The 16,253-nt window shown below is 49.5% G+C and overlaps 7 protein-coding genes across 7 annotated transcripts; 4 read left to right on the top strand and 3 right to left on the bottom strand.

Annotated features, from left to right (window-relative positions):
* Nucleotides 1–181: 181 nt before the first annotated feature.
* On the bottom strand, nucleotides 182–1,331 carry VC83_02799 (uncharacterized protein; the record flags this gene model as incomplete). Its single annotated transcript, XM_024466453.1, has 4 exons — nucleotides 182–354; nucleotides 415–1,039; nucleotides 1,099–1,158; nucleotides 1,212–1,331. 4 exons carry the CDS (start codon nucleotides 1,329–1,331, stop codon nucleotides 182–184), a joined length of 978 nt encoding a protein of 325 aa, XP_024325215.1.
* Nucleotides 1,332–2,260: 929 nt separating this feature from the next.
* VC83_02798 (uncharacterized protein) lies at nucleotides 2,261–2,714 on the top strand (the record flags this gene model as incomplete). The annotated part of the gene is made up of 3 exons (XM_024466452.1): nucleotides 2,261–2,310; nucleotides 2,340–2,492; nucleotides 2,543–2,714. 3 exons carry the CDS (start codon nucleotides 2,261–2,263, stop codon nucleotides 2,712–2,714), a joined length of 375 nt encoding a protein of 124 aa, XP_024325216.1.
* RAD30 (DNA-directed DNA polymerase eta) lies at nucleotides 2,416–6,885 on the bottom strand. Its single transcript, XM_024466451.1, has 2 exons — nucleotides 5,269–6,885; nucleotides 2,416–5,201 (listed from the first exon to the last, which is right to left on the bottom strand). The coding sequence occupies exons 1-2, from the start codon at nucleotides 5,487–5,489 to the stop codon at nucleotides 3,497–3,499; spliced, it is 1,926 nt and encodes a 641-aa protein (XP_024325212.1). The 5' UTR covers nucleotides 5,490–6,885; the 3' UTR covers nucleotides 2,416–3,496.
* A 1,125-nt stretch (nucleotides 6,886–8,010) lies between these two features.
* Nucleotides 8,011–9,501, top strand: VC83_02795 (uncharacterized protein; the record flags this gene model as incomplete). Its single annotated transcript, XM_024466450.1, has 6 exons — nucleotides 8,011–8,179; nucleotides 8,578–8,626; nucleotides 8,676–8,815; nucleotides 8,899–8,996; nucleotides 9,048–9,187; nucleotides 9,399–9,501. The coding sequence occupies 6 exons, from the start codon at nucleotides 8,011–8,013 to the stop codon at nucleotides 9,499–9,501; spliced, it is 699 nt and encodes a 232-aa protein (XP_024325213.1).
* Nucleotides 9,502–11,454: 1,953 nt separating this feature from the next.
* Nucleotides 11,455–11,897, top strand: VC83_02794 (uncharacterized protein; the record flags this gene model as incomplete). Its single annotated transcript, XM_024466449.1, has 3 exons — nucleotides 11,455–11,503; nucleotides 11,588–11,718; nucleotides 11,754–11,897. 3 exons carry the CDS (start codon nucleotides 11,455–11,457, stop codon nucleotides 11,895–11,897), a joined length of 324 nt encoding a protein of 107 aa, XP_024325214.1.
* A 245-nt stretch (nucleotides 11,898–12,142) lies between these two features.
* Nucleotides 12,143–13,579, bottom strand: VC83_02793 (uncharacterized protein; the record flags this gene model as incomplete). Its single annotated transcript, XM_024466448.1, has 2 exons — nucleotides 12,508–13,579; nucleotides 12,143–12,289 (listed from the first exon to the last, which is right to left on the bottom strand). Exons 1-2 carry the CDS (start codon nucleotides 12,970–12,972, stop codon nucleotides 12,143–12,145), a joined length of 612 nt encoding a protein of 203 aa, XP_024325208.1. The 5' UTR covers nucleotides 12,973–13,579.
* Nucleotides 13,580–14,356: 777 nt separating this feature from the next.
* On the top strand, nucleotides 14,357–14,752 carry VC83_02792 (uncharacterized protein; the record flags this gene model as incomplete). Its single annotated transcript, XM_024466447.1, has 1 exon — nucleotides 14,357–14,752. One exon carries the CDS (start codon nucleotides 14,357–14,359, stop codon nucleotides 14,750–14,752), a length of 396 nt encoding a protein of 131 aa, XP_024325209.1.
* Nucleotides 14,753–16,253: the final 1,501 nt, after the last annotated feature.

Here is a 16,253-nt window from a genome sequence, read left to right as displayed (position 1 = left end):
ACAGAGCACGCACTTTCAGAGATCCGACAAATAATCCATGGCTGGCTGGATCACAACGGCGTGAACATCCTAGCAAAGAAACAAGGCCATGGCATCATGTCTTCAAACAGAGAGAGAAAGAGAAGGTCGAGTCCACGGAGCCATAGCAGAGCAACTCGGGAGGTCCAAGCACGAGAAAATGCTAACGGCGATGTTTCCCAGGATGTCTGTCGGCGCGCCTCTCCGGATCTCTGTCGCTCCTCTCGCTGCGATGCCTTGACTGCCCCGAGCTGGTCGGCTTCGGCGCCTGGTTCGACTGGTCCGAGAACTCTTCCTCATATCCATCATACTCCATGTTTTGGTCTTCTTGAGGACCTGTAGGCCGAAGCGGCCAGTTAGACACGATTCACACACTAGGGTAGCGTCAATACGCACCACGGCCGCCGTTGTAGTTGTAGGGATCCTGGCCTGGTAAACTGTCGCGCTGCTGGTACTGCTGCGGTGGAGGAACTGGCTGTCCCCGACCTTGAGGCATGATCGGTGGCTGGTCGAAGTATCCCTGTGGAGGCGCGCGGTTGTCAGGCTGGTAGCCCTGGTTCATACCTCTGCCCTCCCCGTACCTAGGGTTGGGCGGTGCGTATCCTGTCTGTGGTGGTTGGGAAGGTGCTTGTGAAAGACCATACTGGACGGGCGTCCCATATGAGTAGTTTGGATTGGGATTGTATTCCGGCTGTCCTCCATAGGGTTGCAGCGGCTGCTGCGGCTGACCTGAGTAGCCATCATATCTTCCTCCTGCCTGGTTTGGCTGCTGCTGCGGCGATGAAATGGAATATCCCCCTCCTTGGAGTTGAGGGGCATCGTCCCACGGCGGCTGCTGCTGCCGGGCCCGGGTAAGTGACGAACGGTACCCGACGTCTGGTGTAATGTTAGAAGACCGAACACCTACGTCCGAACCTCGCAATGGTGAGATACCTCCACCCTGTGATCCCCTGTTGGTCTGGTTTTTCGCCCGCTCTGCTCCCCATCTTGCAGAGTCGGCCTTGATGTCGGTCAATTGATCCTGACAACACACGATGGTCAGCAACGATGTTTTCTGATGATGTGGTTTCGGGTTCTTACCGTTGTGAGAGCACGGTATGCGGTGATGAAGTAGCCAGCGATCGGCTCTCCTTTGCTGTTCTGTGGGCTGTCAGTATGGTTGATGATGAAGCCGTCGGCGATGGATGTGTCACCTTGTGCTGCCCGGGTTTCACGAGCGCATCGTTGCCCAAGTACCGACAGATGTCAGTCGTGATGACCTCTCTGTCGATACCTGTGGCGGGCACAAAATATTTCGTGAGGCGTTGCGACATTGTGATTGTTTGTTAGGCAGTGGAGGGAATAAATGAAGTCCAGGTGTATGAGCACTTTGATCCAGGAAGTTTGTGGGGAATGTATCAGCCTGGGGGAATCCGTGGTAAAAAAGCCGAGTGAGCGGTTCCTTCCTTTTCCTTTTCCAGTCCAACGGGTGTGGGAAAATGGAGTTCAAACAGGGAGATCCAGGCAGTCCAGGGAGATGGAATAGTACAGCGACCGACACAAGCGGGGAAAGGCTTGATGTGTCGAATCCCGTGTGAAGAGACTCAAGTGGACTGGATCCTGGGTTTGTATTTGGTCCTTTTGGTATGGAAGTCTGCTCCTCTGACTGTGGATATGTGGGATCACAAGTAACCTGGTGGGAAGCTTTTTTTCAACGGTGGGATAGACGGTGGGATAGAAGAAGAAACTGTCTGGGAGAGGGGAGGGCGGATGCCTAGTATATCTCCAAATCCCGCGGCGATAAACTGCGACAATGACAAAAACACAGTGCTATGCGCTGGCCACGATGCAGAAAGATCGAAACCCGAGGGAGGGATGGTTTGGTATAGATGTTTGTTGGGGGGGGGGGGGGGGTTTTCTCCTGGAAAGAGCGATGAGGAAGAGAGAAGGAGGAGGGATGGAAGGTGGTGGGCGGGAAGATGGGAAGGGTTGGGTTGGGTGTGTTGGTTGTGGGTCTCTCTGGGTAACGCGTGCTAAGCGGTGGTTGGTTTCAGGTGTTGTCTATGAGTGGTACGGTCGAGTACATATCTCGTCCAGTTACTCAGTAAAGCTCTACAATAAAGTTCTCTAATAAAGTTCTACAATAAAGTTGTACAATAAAGTTGTACAATGATTTGCTATCTTACCTGCTCTTCCACCTCCAACGACAGACAATGCCGCCTTATACGCTCTGTGGCTCGTTACATGGCGAGGAACGACTGGCATGGGCAATGTCGATGATGACGATGACGATGGGGCGCACCGCACCGGGACGTCTGCCAGGACCCCCTCTGATGCCCAAGGGTTCACCCCACGCCCGTTCCCTCCAACTTCAACTTCGACTTCAACTTCGACTTCAACTTCAACTTCAACTTCAACTTCAACTTCAACTTCAACTTCAACGAGAACCGCTCTAGACCCATCGATGCAACCGACAGCCCGAGAGCCGCCCTTCGGTAGATGGTAGACGAGACAAGGGCAAGCTTCAGATGCTCACCGGTAGCAGGGAGAGCTCACCTGCCCTGCTCCGTCTCTTCAAGAGCGCGTTCTGCCTGAAGATATTGCGGCATTACACGACGCGTTGGGCGCTGCCGTGCTGCGATATTATCCACAATCCAGCACCCCACGACCATTCCAACAACCTGGTTGGCATGCAAGGACAACTACGCAGCGCATAACTCGCCGAGATTGATACAGAAGCACAGCAGCTAGGAAAACCATCCTGTCAGCGTATCCCAGCGCCACCAGTTACCTCCAGTGCGTGCCGTCGCCACAGCTTGGGCCCATCGGGCACCAACGCGACCAAAAAAGCATAGCTGCCTTGTCGGGTATCTACGCCGGTGGTGCGCCAATGGGTACTTCCGTGTACAAGCTGTACATACAACCAGCGATAGTCCAACCACCCAACCCACTTTGTTCTTCGCAGTCATCTGATTGTTATGATTTGTCCTGACAAATCTTTCATTGGGTTTTGTGGTGGATTTGCTTGTTGGCGGACAGGTTGCCTCGCGATACATTCATTGGAGGTCGCGACGTGGCATATCAGATCTAACAATCACGTGAATTCGAGACCGATCTGGGTCAGGTAGCTAAAAGCAAGACATGCTGATTGGTTACCTGTATTCGTCAACGGACCGTACCGAACCAGATTTTGGTGGCAGGGTCCGTCTGTTGTAAAAAAACACGAGGCTGTTATGGGAAGGGGCCTCTGCCGTGGGAAGCATGATATCGGCGACGGCGGTGAAAACAAGCCCGCCTCACGGTCAGGAGAAGTGCGAGGATATCAGTCGTTATCCTCCGCGCATGTTCCTTCACACACGTGGGGCAGCCATGACGTTGACTTCGAAAGGTTCTTCTCGACGAGGCTTGTTTCAGCCTCCCGTTCAAATTTTGGTATTCAAGGTAGGGACTGCACGGCTGGTGGCTGTGCGGGGAATAAGTTGAGTATTTGCCATGAAAATCAACCGAAACTAAGCTTGCGCTGTCCCTTTTCTGATTTGCCAGCGTCCTTTTTGCTCCCTTTATTATTATTTTCCCCTGGACCGGGCTTCGGTCGAGGTTGAGGGGTACGCGACAGTCTTCGGTCTTCATCTTGCAAGTCTTTCGCATAGTGCCAATCATTATGGCTTTGAAATGAATCGTTGGATTCAAACGATTCGTTGCACTGCTTGCAGAAATATGATGTTATTGATGCGTTCTTCAATCCGGACTGGGGTGCGTGGATTCGGCGTGTTGCTGTGATATTGTCCTCTTCATCGAATGGCCAGTCCCCGCCTTCCCAATGCTTATCCGACTCGTCAGTACCAGGCTGCTTAGAGAAGAACCCTTGGATACTCCTCACGCCATGTTCTGTCTTCTGCCTCTTCTCTGGCCTGTCTGATGCCCCATTATCCGACCTATAATAATTTTCTCGAGCAGCCTTTGCCTCGTCGCCTTTCAGCAAAAACCCTCCAATGCCCATATTTCCTGTAATGCCGTCTTCGAACCCGGCAACACTAAGACTCAGATTCGCACAGGGCCACACGTTCCCTTCGAGGATGATCTGACCAAGGAGCTTGCTCGCCAGGTCAAACAATATCGTCTCATCAATGGTTTTCCCCAATGGAATTGGCATCTGACGAGATTTTGTCTGACCTCCGTGCCGGAAGTGGAGGTTTATAGTCTTTGGCCTGCGCTTGTTTTCCAAGACGCCCTCTTCGACTAGCCGCGCGTAGATATCACCGACAAATATCCTTAACCACCGAGAGGCCTGTTCTCGACTGTTAATACTCGGCTGGAATGACTTGGCTGAGAGCATTGATTTGATTTGTGTCCGTGAATTAACCTCACTTTGATCAATCCCTCTGATGGTCTGATAGACCCAACTGCCAGTCTCATCGCCCAGCTTCTGCTTCAACCGTTCAACTGGTACCTCAAGTAGCCCCGAAACTGTATCTGTCTCGAAGGTGTCAACAATCTGGGTACCCAATTTCCCCCCTAAATTTCTGATTTTGGTGAACTTGAAGTCGGAAAGAAATTGTTGTATAGCTCGGTTCCTGATTACCGTCTGTTGGTTCGGTTTGCGATGCGCCGAACCAAGCTTGGATAGCATCTTGTTGTGCGCAATTCCGCCAGAACACGTGTATTTCAGTTGCTCGCTGACAGCAGCCCGAACGTCTCGGACTATTTCCGAGCCGAGAAGGATAGCCACGTCATCCCAATCCGGATCATCATCTTCTGTTTCGCTAGCGTCGAGGTCGACCAAGGCGTCTGCTTGCCAATCCAATACAGTGGTTGGGGGCAGCGGCAGAAACTCGGATAGATCCTTAGGTGGCGACGAAAGTTCGGGATAACGGTCCAGAAGGATGGTATGAACCTGTGCAGATAAATCCAGAAAGACTTCATCTATACCTGCCTTCTCAACCCTTTGCAAGTCTGGCGGAAGGCATTCTTTCATGCAAGCCAGAATCTTCCGAGACTCCAGCCGATATGGATCAAGAGAGACTTTGTGCGTGGCCATGTTCGCAGATGCATCTTTGTGGTATGCCCATTTCACATCGCCTTCTTTCCACGTTGCCACATGCTGTAGGATGGCATCTGGGCATAGCTTTCTTGCCTCCTTGGCCGTGATCATCCTTGATATGCCGAACTTACGGGCTGGGTAATTGACGGCGATGAGGGATTGCCTGGGAATCAAGAGCGATTATCAGCATAATAATACTTTCATAAGGATTTAAAGGATGGATAACCCACCACTGCTGCACAGCAAGAGGCTTGTCCTCTGGCACGCCTAATCGCACCATTTCGCATTGAGCGTAGAAGGCATCGAGATCAATATGGGCAATGACTCGAAGCGGGCATGTTACCGAAGAGAGGGCAAGATGGGCAAGCTGTCTATATGTGAATTGTGATTGCTTGGTCGCATCGCCGCCAGCGGTAGGAGATGATTGCTCAAATGGCTGTGAAGATGACATCACACGCAGCTCTGGAGACTAGTCTCTAGATATACGACATTGAAATTTAACCGCCTGCTAGCCAAACAGTATTAGGCAGACTCTGCCAGCATTGTGAAAGCCGCAAATTTTCTCGAGTATTTGCTTGGGCTAGAAATTCACGAACAGTGAACATCTCCGCCTGATCTACCTCGCTAGGAGCGGGACACGTTTGATGGTAACGCGCCCGTGTAAAGTGTTTTTGCAAGGCAGTGTGATTTCAAACAAATGGGTGGAATAACGGTACTAAGCAAAGTAAAGTGTTAAGATATAGTCGTGAAGCATACATATGCTATATTTCTTTCTTTCCTTGACGTATTAGGCTTTATTTATGATGCGTCGTTGTTCTCGTCTGGATGTCGTCTGATCTAATCTAATCGGATCCTATCCCGCCATGTCAAGGTACTTCAGCCTCGCATAATCCTGTTGACTCAGCTGTCTAAGAATGTTTCTCACGGGTTTTGCAAGACCGGATATTTACAGCATGTTATCCCTCACAGACCTCCCACCTGAAATACTCTCGGCCATAGCTACTTTTGTTGGGGGGGAATATCTCCGAGACCAGACAGAAAGACTGCTTTTGTGCAAGGCTTGGTTCGACTCCCATATCCTCAGAGTGAAACTAGTCTAAAATCATAGTTCAGGTACAGAGCTGCGCATCATTTGGCTTTTGAGAATGTTATTGTCGACATCGATTCCCTCGAACGTTGTCTGGCTGAGTCTCCCTTCCCTGACAGCCTCGTGGGGATCAAATCATTATTCATCAGAGGCAAAGCCTTCCACAAGACGTTAAGGTCTTATAAAAAACTGATGGCAGCAAAAATTGAATGTATAGCAGGGCGAAACCATAACAGAAATGGTGCTGGAATTTATCTAGAAGGTGGTGGACCATCAATATGTGCAACCTTCTCACGTCTTTTGCCGAACATCTACCCCAAATGGCTGCTCCTTTCGAGTTTAAGTTCCCATTGGGTCGTTAATATCTGAGCGGCTGGACAGGGAGGTTACAGCGTTGCACCAATCAAAATGAGTGCGGCTTGTCACGGCTGGCTATTCTCTACACTGTCTCTTTGATTGTTGGTACAGGACATCTCAGAACTATAGCTTGGTACTCGTAGGACCAGATGAGCGGGATATTAGCAATTGTAAGAAAATACACAATTTGACTGGCTTTTAGCGCATCCCCTGAGGGGATGCGCACTGGGTACTCACGAGTCGAGTAGTAGAATTTTTACTCACCCAGCTGAGTTACTCGCTCATGTCCCGAGTATTGTTGAATGAGGATTACTCACTTGCTGAGTACCTAGTATGGGTCTTGGCAACTCAGTTATATCACGTGTTTGATTAGCCATTACTTATGTTAAAAACGGGGTGCGACTTCATTGATCAAGACGCCATAACTCCAACTCCATTCCCATATTGTTGATGTCCTATTCCACACTATAACCTTTGGCCTTTAGGTACCAGGTTACCAGATGGTTGCCAGAACTCATCTGACCTTCATTCCTGGGTGAGAGACATTTCCATCGATTAAGCCCACAGCTTAAACATCATATCCTGCAAACGCCGAACCAATATCATACCCTTTGCCTGAATTGTCACTCTCTTCGCATGAATAGCGAGGAGGTTTGTCACTATAACTGTTAGTATGTCCCTGTCACTATGTTTAAACATCATACTCTCAAATTCTCGAATGAGGAAGCATTCAGCAGCTTCCTAAAGAGCTAGGATAGCAGATTGCTGGAAGCGAAGATTGGACTTGAAGTCTTCTGTGATTTCCCTAACAAGACGCTGGAATGGGAGCTAGTATCAAGTTGCTGTCTTCTGATATCGCGGAGAGCCTTGGTGCCTATATGTTTATTAGAGAGTTCTGGTAATCCTCTGGTAATCCTCTGGTAATCCTCTTACTAGACTTTGTGCAGCGCGTGGCCTTCTGAGCATGATTGTTGCTAGCTTGAGATGAGCAAACTGGAGCTTTTCTTGCTGTGCCCACAGCCTTTTCCTGTCCCTTTCCGCCAAGCCCAGAGCCAGCCCGTAATCCAAGTGGCATCCTTGGTGCTATGCCGCCAGTTGATCTCCTAGCAGTTTGCTTGGTACGAGTCATTTGCTAATATCAAGGTGAGTTAGTAAAGTAAACACAAGATAAAGAAGTAGATCAAAAGATATGTGTACTTACAGTGAGTTTGTAGAAAGAATATTGCAGAAGAAGAGTATAGTAAAGAGGTAGAGGTTGAAAGGTATGTGTTTTATATGAAGGTGCGCATTGTGGTGTTGTTTTTGGAACAGTAATTCTTTGTAGGTGAATATTCCTTCACAAATATTTTTGTTTGCAACTTTAAAATAACCACGACCTTAGAACCACCTTCCTTGGTTACTCTCCGATCTACACATTCTTCTTCCCTTTTGAGCCTTTACCTCTTCACTAGGACTTCAACTAAGTTTATTATCTTGATTCTATAGCCAGAACTTCTGGAGATCTCTGCTAATCACGTGTTTAGTTAGTATGGCGAAACTCAAGGCACATGAAGAACTCTCCACTAATGCGAATACTATCAAAGCTCGCAACTGCGTCTCCAACCTTACTGAAGATGAGAAGGCTGTTCACTTAGCACTCAAGGCTGACCATGCTGATCTGAGCTACTACTTAAAGAAGTTATATAAGTCTGCAAAGTGTAAGGATGCCTCCTTACCTAGATACTCGAAGAACCCGCCTCAGAGCTGTTACGGTCACCACAAGCATGAAATCCGACTCGGTGTGGTTTCGGACCAGTAGAGGAAGACATAGCGAGTTACACTATAGTGGGGGACAGTAAGGGTGTAGGGTTCAGGGTCGATGCGGACCTGTTGCGGTGGAAGGTTCAGGGCTAGGGTTGGGATAACCGAGTCGGGCCCGTTTCGGGTACTTAAGGAAACAAACTTAACGGGGTTCCCCCTTCATCTTTTTTGTATCCTTCGTAGTAGACCTATAGGATAGCATCCTTTTAGCCTCCAACTCGCACTCTCATATGCTATTACTGTGAGCTGGGTGCCCTGTGTCATTACACAAAGTATATCGCTGCCTCTACTGAAGACAAGACACGTCTACAGAATGAATTGAAGGTTGAGCGTATTTGTGTTCGGTAAGTTCCTTCTGGTAATCTCTGGTAGCCTCAATCTAACTATAAACAGGACTGAGAAGGGTACCCATGCATCTTGCATTGCGAATCAGAAAGTCAAGAATATTAGCGCCTCTTCTTCTCCACAAGCCCCACCATCTACTCCGCCCAAACAACTTCTGTCTGAGCTTGCTGCATTTGAGGGTATCTCAAGTATTCCAATCGATGACAATAATAACAGCGAATGGGAGGATACTGAGGTTGAAGACGATTTGGAGTTGGAGCTTATGTTACAGCGCGAGATATTTTAAATGACGAGGCTGTTCTACCAGATGAGCTTTCCGATGAAGAGATCACTAGCACCCAGGCTCTCTTAACTCAAGCGCACATTGATGTATGCTACCTCATAATCTGGTAATCTTCTGGTGATACTAATAGTTGATAGGCCCATGAAGAGTCCAATTTCCGCAAGTGGCAACATTTCTGGGATAGCTGTATCCACTCATATACGAGAAAGGCTGGAAAGCTGAGAAAGAAGCCTGAGCGTCTCTTTGAGTATATGCCGTGGATTGATGTAGAGGAAGGGTACGTCTCTGATCATCCTAGCAATCTTCTGGCAATACTAATTGTTTATTATAGCACTTTTCACGAGGTTATCCCACCACATAAATATTTCTGTTTGTACGAGCAGGCAGTTTGGAAAGTGGGCCTAATTACCAGGACCTGTGCAGTGGTACCCAAAGTCTTACAATCTTGTCGACAATGGATGGTTGCAAATATCCACTCATAGTTCTAGCTTCAAAGAGGCGTTCTTACTTGTCTACTCTAAGAAGTTTGATAAGGAAAAGTGGGCTAAGGTATCAGCTGCACAGGATATGTTGTTCCTGGAGCTAGAGTAGAGGAGAACTTGAGTTGCTAAAGTTATAGCGCTGGAGTACCTTTCGCGTTGGAAAACCAGGTATTTAAGTACTTCATCGTAGCCAGACTTCTGGTAACCTTCTGATAATCGAGCAATTTGCCAAATGCCATCTCAATACTCAGAGTTGTTTGATTCTGACAGTATTCTCAGACTCTTTTCCGTCTTCTCAACGACTATCCTCATTAAATCAAGTCTGTAAGGACACAGGGCACCCAGCTCACAGTAATAGCATATGAGAGTGCGAGTCAGAGGCTAAACGGATGCTATCCTATAGGTCTACTACGAAGGATACAAAAAAGATGAAGAGAGGAACCCCCGTTGGGTCAATCTCCTTAAGTACCCGAAACGGGTCCGACTCAGCTAACCTGCCTTAACTCTTATCATGTGACCGTAACCTGCCCGACTCAGATCCTTTCCATCACTGAGGGACAGGCATCCTTACAAAGTCCCTGCAGGCCTTGAATATATTGGCAAGTTAAACCAATTCGTCAAATGGACTAAGGATACACACGATATATTCATTGAGTGGTGGAAGCTATCACGATGGTATGAACAACACTCAGATCATACTACAAAACTCCTTATGAAGATTGCATGGGATTCAACCAACTGGAGTTCTCAATACTGGAGAAGTTATCACCAAGGAGCAGACCGGCTTTCTGGAGAACCATGTGTTATTTGTACTTATTGTTCGAAGGCCCTTACGCATCCTGCAATCAAGTCTGCTGGCCCAAAGTCTATGGCAACACATCTTGCATCAGACATTTGCAAAAAGAAGTCACAGATGGGAAGGATAGTCTCTATCAAATGCGAATCAATCAAATGCAACCTCAACAAGTAAGGATTACCAGATTATTACCAGAATTATGTAGGTTAATACCTATAATAAGATCATATTCTCACACAAGAGACATTTTATGAACAAGTTCTATACACAGTTATCTTGACTCATAGCTCGTTCCGCTCAGTCGAGGATCCTCATCAAGACCCTATAAATACTTTAGGTATTAGTAGGTCTGGCCGGCCTCATCAAGCAAGGTGGAGGGATGTTCTTAAGCATATATAATAGATAATAGCGTTCTAATAATCTTCTGATAATCATGGTACTTAGATAGAGGAATATACATGATTCGTTCTCACAGCTTACTAGAGATGGCGAGAGTGATGCTAATAGATGTAATACTTTAACTTAACCATAAAACAGTATTAATCGTATGAGGGACTGTTCACATGATGCATAAATCTTACACGTGATAGCCGAGTACTCACCGGGTTTTTACAGAGTAACTGAGTATTGACCTCACTCACCGAGTCGAGTAAAAGGTTCAGCTACTCACCCAGCTGAGTAACCCACTGAGCGAGTGAGCCGAGTATTGAGCGAGTAGTGCGCAGCCTAATCCCCTCCAAGACCTTTGGGCTGCAGGAGTATGCTTGCGGCTATTGGAGAGCAAACGCCCCGTCTACTATCTGGTTGAGAAATATCACGACCATCTACCTATCAACCCTTATATGGCTTTGCTTCTCAGCTGTCTAGTCGAAGCTGATAACCTCCCGGTATACTCTTTTCGACCTGGAGCGCCCATGCACGACAGCACCCGCAGCGGATGCTGCCGCTGCGATGCACAGCACTGACTCGCATCCCCAATTGGCTATTATATATTAGCGTTCTACCAACGATAATGGTGGAAGTGTATATATTGGCAGACACGAACAGTTTCTCCCTCTCACTGATTCAAACAGGAGCATATGCAAGGGATTCTCTTATGAATTTATAGCATCGATGGCGAATACCCGCATCCATGTGTGGTGGCACAGGATGCCAGACCGCCTACACAGCAGAGATGCAACGAATGAAGTGCCGGTTGATGCGGAATCATTCTCGTAGGCGGTGGCCAACTGCATAGCTGAGGGGTAGATGGTGCAAAATGACACGATGATGGAGCTCAAAGCCAATATCGCGAAGTTTTCCGTGGAGATGGCATGTGCGCGACCCAACCACCAACTAACAACCCCTCTAGCACATACATCCCAAACCCCCTCCCTCTCCCTCGCCAAACACGCCTAAGGCTCCCCTAAAGGCTGGTACACCGGCGCCTTCAGCATCCCCTCCGCCTCCTTTAAGATTTCCCTGCGCGTCTACCATGCTGCGGCGGATAACACGCTAGTGGAGCGCGCGTACGATGGGGGTGGTACGCTGGTGGGTTTGTGCAGAAAACTATCCCGGCGACGCAGACGGCGGTGATTGTCTGGGCGACGGAGGGGAAGCAGTTGAGGGTTTACTTTCAGAATGGGACGCAGGTTAGTGGAGTTAGTGAGTGGGTGTGGAGTGGGGGGTGGGTTAAGGGGGCTGCGGTGATCCCGCCGGCTGCGCAGTGAAAAGGGGGGGGGGCTACGCCGCTCGTCCCGGCTCTACGATCTCTCCTGTTCTGCGTATTGCATCAACAACCAACTAACTAGATTATCATCTCCATCAGGACATGCAGCCCAAGAATTCTAGCTGCGTTGTTTTATTACAATATACATATCATACAAGTCCCACCCACCCCATCCCACCCCATCCCACCCCATCCCCATCCCATATCACGACTCCATCACCGCACACTCACCCACCAACCCCCCCTTTACCCCCTTCCCCCTAACCCCCCCCTCAAAACCTCCAACTCCCTCCTCAACCCCTCCACTTCCCTCTCCAGCTCCGCCACTCTCTCCGTCTGCCTCGCCCTAAACGCCCGCTGCGCGGCGCGATTCTGTGCTCGTCTCTTCATTTTCTACAACGATTAGCCCCTATCCCATCCATCACTCCCATCTCCAAAGGGGTAGTATTAAGCAAACGAAAAAACGAACCTGCGCACTAACCCTCTCCCCCCCAAAATCCCTCTCCTCCTCCTTCAACAGCAAACGAAAAAACGACGAACCTGCGCACTAACCCTCTCCCCCCCAAAATCCCTCTCCTCCTCCTTCAACAGCAAACGAAAAAACGACGAACCTGCGCACTAACCCTCTCCCCCCCAAAACCCCTCTCCTCCTCCTTCAACAGCGTGTATTTCTCCCCCTCGCCTCCGCTCCCTCCAACAGGGCTCTCCGGCGTCAAAGGGCTCGTACTTGTACTCGCGCTCACACTGGCGGGACTCGTGCCCCCAGAGGGCAAGAAGGACAGACTCGGTCTGTACGCCCCCCATTTCGGTGACGCGAAGTCTAGGCGCGGGCGGTAGGGTGGTGGTCTGTGGGTGTGCGTGTGGCTCTGGCTGTGCGTGTTGTGAAGCGGCTGGTTGGGGTTATGCTGATCATGATTCAATTTCCCAGATGCAGCAGGAGGAGGACGAGGAGCAGAGGGAGGTGAACAGATCGGCGACGGCGAGCGCGAGTGAACAGGCGAGGCAAGGGGGTACAGGTCCGCGAAATATGCGTCCCCCGGTATAGGACTCGACGCTGTGGAGGAGGGACTGGTCATATTGGTGGCGCTGCGAAGGCGCTATAGTGAGTGAGGTCTGATATCAAGTCTGTGGGATGGACTGGGGATGTTTGTTTCCAGGCGGCGAGGTTTGAGGTTAGGAGAGGGAGACGCGGACATGACATGATGAGACGACTTACTCGCGCGGAGGGATGGTAATATATCCAAAGGCCAGAATATGCTCGATTCACTCTCACGCTGCCATCTCCGCGGACTTACCTCATCCTCTTCATCAACTCTCCCCTCCATCCAGCGTCAAAGCAAGACAAAGACAAAGACAAGACACCAGATTCGCCTTGCGGGGATTTGAAGGGAGGGGTGGGGATTGGATGGTGGTAAGGGGCCGGTGTACCGAGGATCGGTCGGGGGAGGGTGGTAGGAGAGGGGTGATGCGACTGATATGTGTGCATGCGTGAAGCTCTCCTTCTTCCTTCTCATTCACGCGCGCTGGATACTCAAGTATATGAGAACTATAACTGCCCTCATACCCTACAACACAAACAAATACTCCCACTCATCTCCCTCCGACTTGACTAATACAATACTCAAAAGTGAAACCTCTCCCCTGGTTAAAACCCAGCCATAGCTAAAACAAAGCAAAGCAAGCAAGCGCTAAGCGCTCATCGCTCATTCTAGCCCAGCCCATCCCGCTCCTCGGCCGGAGATGTTAGCTATGAGGGGGTGGGGCCGTTCCACCGAAGGGGGCGTGACCATGGACGTTAGTTACCATAACCTAAAAAAAAGGCTCATAACCCCCGATTGTCGCCGAGAGTCCTTTTTATGGTAGTGCTATATCTCGCGCCCATCGTCATTTATGGTACGGCTTCGGAGCTTAGCATGTTGGACGCCGTCAGCGCCCGTTTGCATACGGGATGGAGAGCGTCTTAACCATCGCTGGTTGCGGTGTACATCACGTGGTTAATACCGAAGCACGTGATACCCCTGTGCCAAGGGGTATCACGTGCTTAGGCAAAGAAAATCGGGATGAGATTCGCGCGTTTATCTCGACGACATTTCGTTCCGTGAGCGCCTCGCCATCTCGCCTTTACGTTTTCCAGCGCTGTACAAAACACGTACAAGAAGAGCAAACCACACAGGCACGACCAAAGGACCACCGCTACCACGTGACGATTTACGCCTTGGGACGGTGTTGGAGGGAAGTACTGGATTACAGAGACCACACACATAAATTGTATGGGTTCTCCGGTGACCAGGACTTCTCACGGGCGCAACGGGGCAGGAGTTCTCACACAGTATATAGCTTACAATAGTAAAATAGAACCAATTTGATTGCTACACTATCTAATGGGCCTACGTGGCTATTTGTAGGCCCTACCAGGGGTTCTGCTTTGACCCCCAAAAGCCCCCTATTCTGCTGGCTTCAATGCTGAAACCTCAGTCGAAACTGTGGCTGTTTCTATCCCAGATCCCGGCCTACCTCCCAACAGACGGGCAGCACCCTAAGCAAGCACCCAGCAAAATCAGCAAAATGGACATCCTCAAACCCCTCACCTCGCGCCTAACCGCGCACCCCAAACTCCTCGTCTCCGCCATCGCCATCGCGACCCCAATCGCCTACCTAAGCTACCTCCACCACAGCCTCTCCACCACCACCTCCCACCACCGCAGCTCTGGCCCCCGAACCAGGGAAGCCGTAGCGGACATCTCGTCCGTCCCTGCGTCTGTGCTGGAGGGTGGGTACAAGATGGTGCGGGATCATGCGTGGAAGCGCGTCCGTAAGGAGAAGATTCCCGCCGGGTTGGGGGGGAGGAGATGCTGAAGTTGTATTTGAGAGAGACGATGGGGTTGTTCGCGAGGAGGTTTCCGCAGGCTTATTTGTTGAGGGTTGTTGCGCCTGGGGGTGCCAGGACGTTTGGGAGGGGGTATATTGGGGGGTGTGGGTTTGAAAAGGGGGATCAAGTTGCGAAGAAAGAGGGGAGTGAGAAGGGGGGGAGGGTGGAGTTTGAGATGGTGATGTCGAAGGAGAAGAGGGAGGGGGCGCCGGAGGGGAGGTTGGTGGTGGGGGGGAAAGAGGTTGAGGGGGGGGTTTAACTGTCTGTACTAGGCCACTTCAGCAGCTGCTACACTCGCGAGCGTAGCAGCTGCGATGTGGTGTAGCTTTAGCCTAGAGTAGTTAGCTGCCGTATATAGCGTAATATACGATAATTTGAAGCCGGAGATGTCGTCGTATATAGGTAGATATGGTGATCCGCCTGTGATTCCACCTATAAAAGTGATAATTATAATGCTAGGAAGCCAGAGCCAAGCCCGAGGCCGAAGCCGGAGACAGAGAACGAGGATGATATCGTTGTCGGGTTTTCTTGTCATCCTCGCAAGTATAGTAGAGGACGAAGAAGAAGAGCACCAAATATGGGCTCGCCGTCGTCAGTATCATCATCGCCGTCATATTCAGCAACGCCGGCGCATCTCATTTGAGGGTTTGGACGATGTCTAAGCATGGCAACTACTATGGTAAGCACTCTTCTTTGCCCCTTTTCATTTATAATAACTAATTAACTATGTAAATAGGTTCTTGCTGAGTGAGATCCGGCAACTTACTATACTCTTTCAGCTCTATAACGTGCCATGGAGCGGTAGAGTACAGTTAGCGCCATGGATGACGCATATACGAGAGGTAAGAGTATTCTATTATCATATTACAATACTAATAACCACCTAGGTTATGCAAGACCATGATCTGTTATATATCTATGGCGATCCTACATACCTAGCAGGTTATGGTATGGCTTGCCTGTAGGCGCACCCATAGGGTAGACTTTTAGATGGAAGGAAGGCTTGGAATAGAGCCCTCTCTTCGGTCCGGATTGTTAGAACGGGCGTTTAGAGGAGTGCAGGTTCTATGGACATATACAGCATTTAGAAAGGCGCCCCGTTCAGGATATCAGCCAGTTGGGGTTTACTATCCTGTTGTGGTTCTATTATCAAATTGCTTTATATGCTTCCGTCATACATCAGCATCTGGATCACGGTTTGTAGTGCCTCCACCATTAATAGAAGAGTATTTATCATTATAAACTATATACAGGTATATCTATTATATCCCTTTCCATCCATCTGTACTCTGACGCGTCTGTTGTAATAGATGTAGTATTTGACTCACATCCGCACGTAGATGGCATCTTTATGAGAGGGTGAGGGGGGTCTTTGGTGCGCTGTTTCCGCTTTCGTCTTCGACTACATTAGGAGATAGTGGCAACAGGGGGGCGTAAGGATTATAGTTACATCATTTCCTATCTAGGCTAAAGCTGCTACGCTGCTAC

The sequence above is a fragment of the Pseudogymnoascus destructans genome (assembly GCF_001641265.1).
Source record: "Pseudogymnoascus destructans isolate 20631-21 unplaced genomic scaffold scaffold_7, whole genome shotgun sequence".
Lineage (NCBI taxonomy): Eukaryota > Fungi > Ascomycota > Leotiomycetes > Thelebolales > Thelebolaceae > Pseudogymnoascus > Pseudogymnoascus destructans.
Note: the sequence above shows the minus strand (reverse complement) of the source record. Positions and strands in the feature narration are given on the sequence as shown.

Bases quoted from the DNA above. Each gene is read 5' to 3' on its own strand.
- RAD30 (XM_024466451.1), bottom strand. From the start codon at position 5,489: ATGTCATCTTCACAGCCATTTGAGCAATCATCTCCTACCGCTGGCGGC. The intron at 5,202-5,268 runs GTGGGTTATCCA...CTTGATTCCCAG, and splicing joins CCTCTTGCTGTGCAGCAGTG to GCAATCCCTCATCGCCGTCA.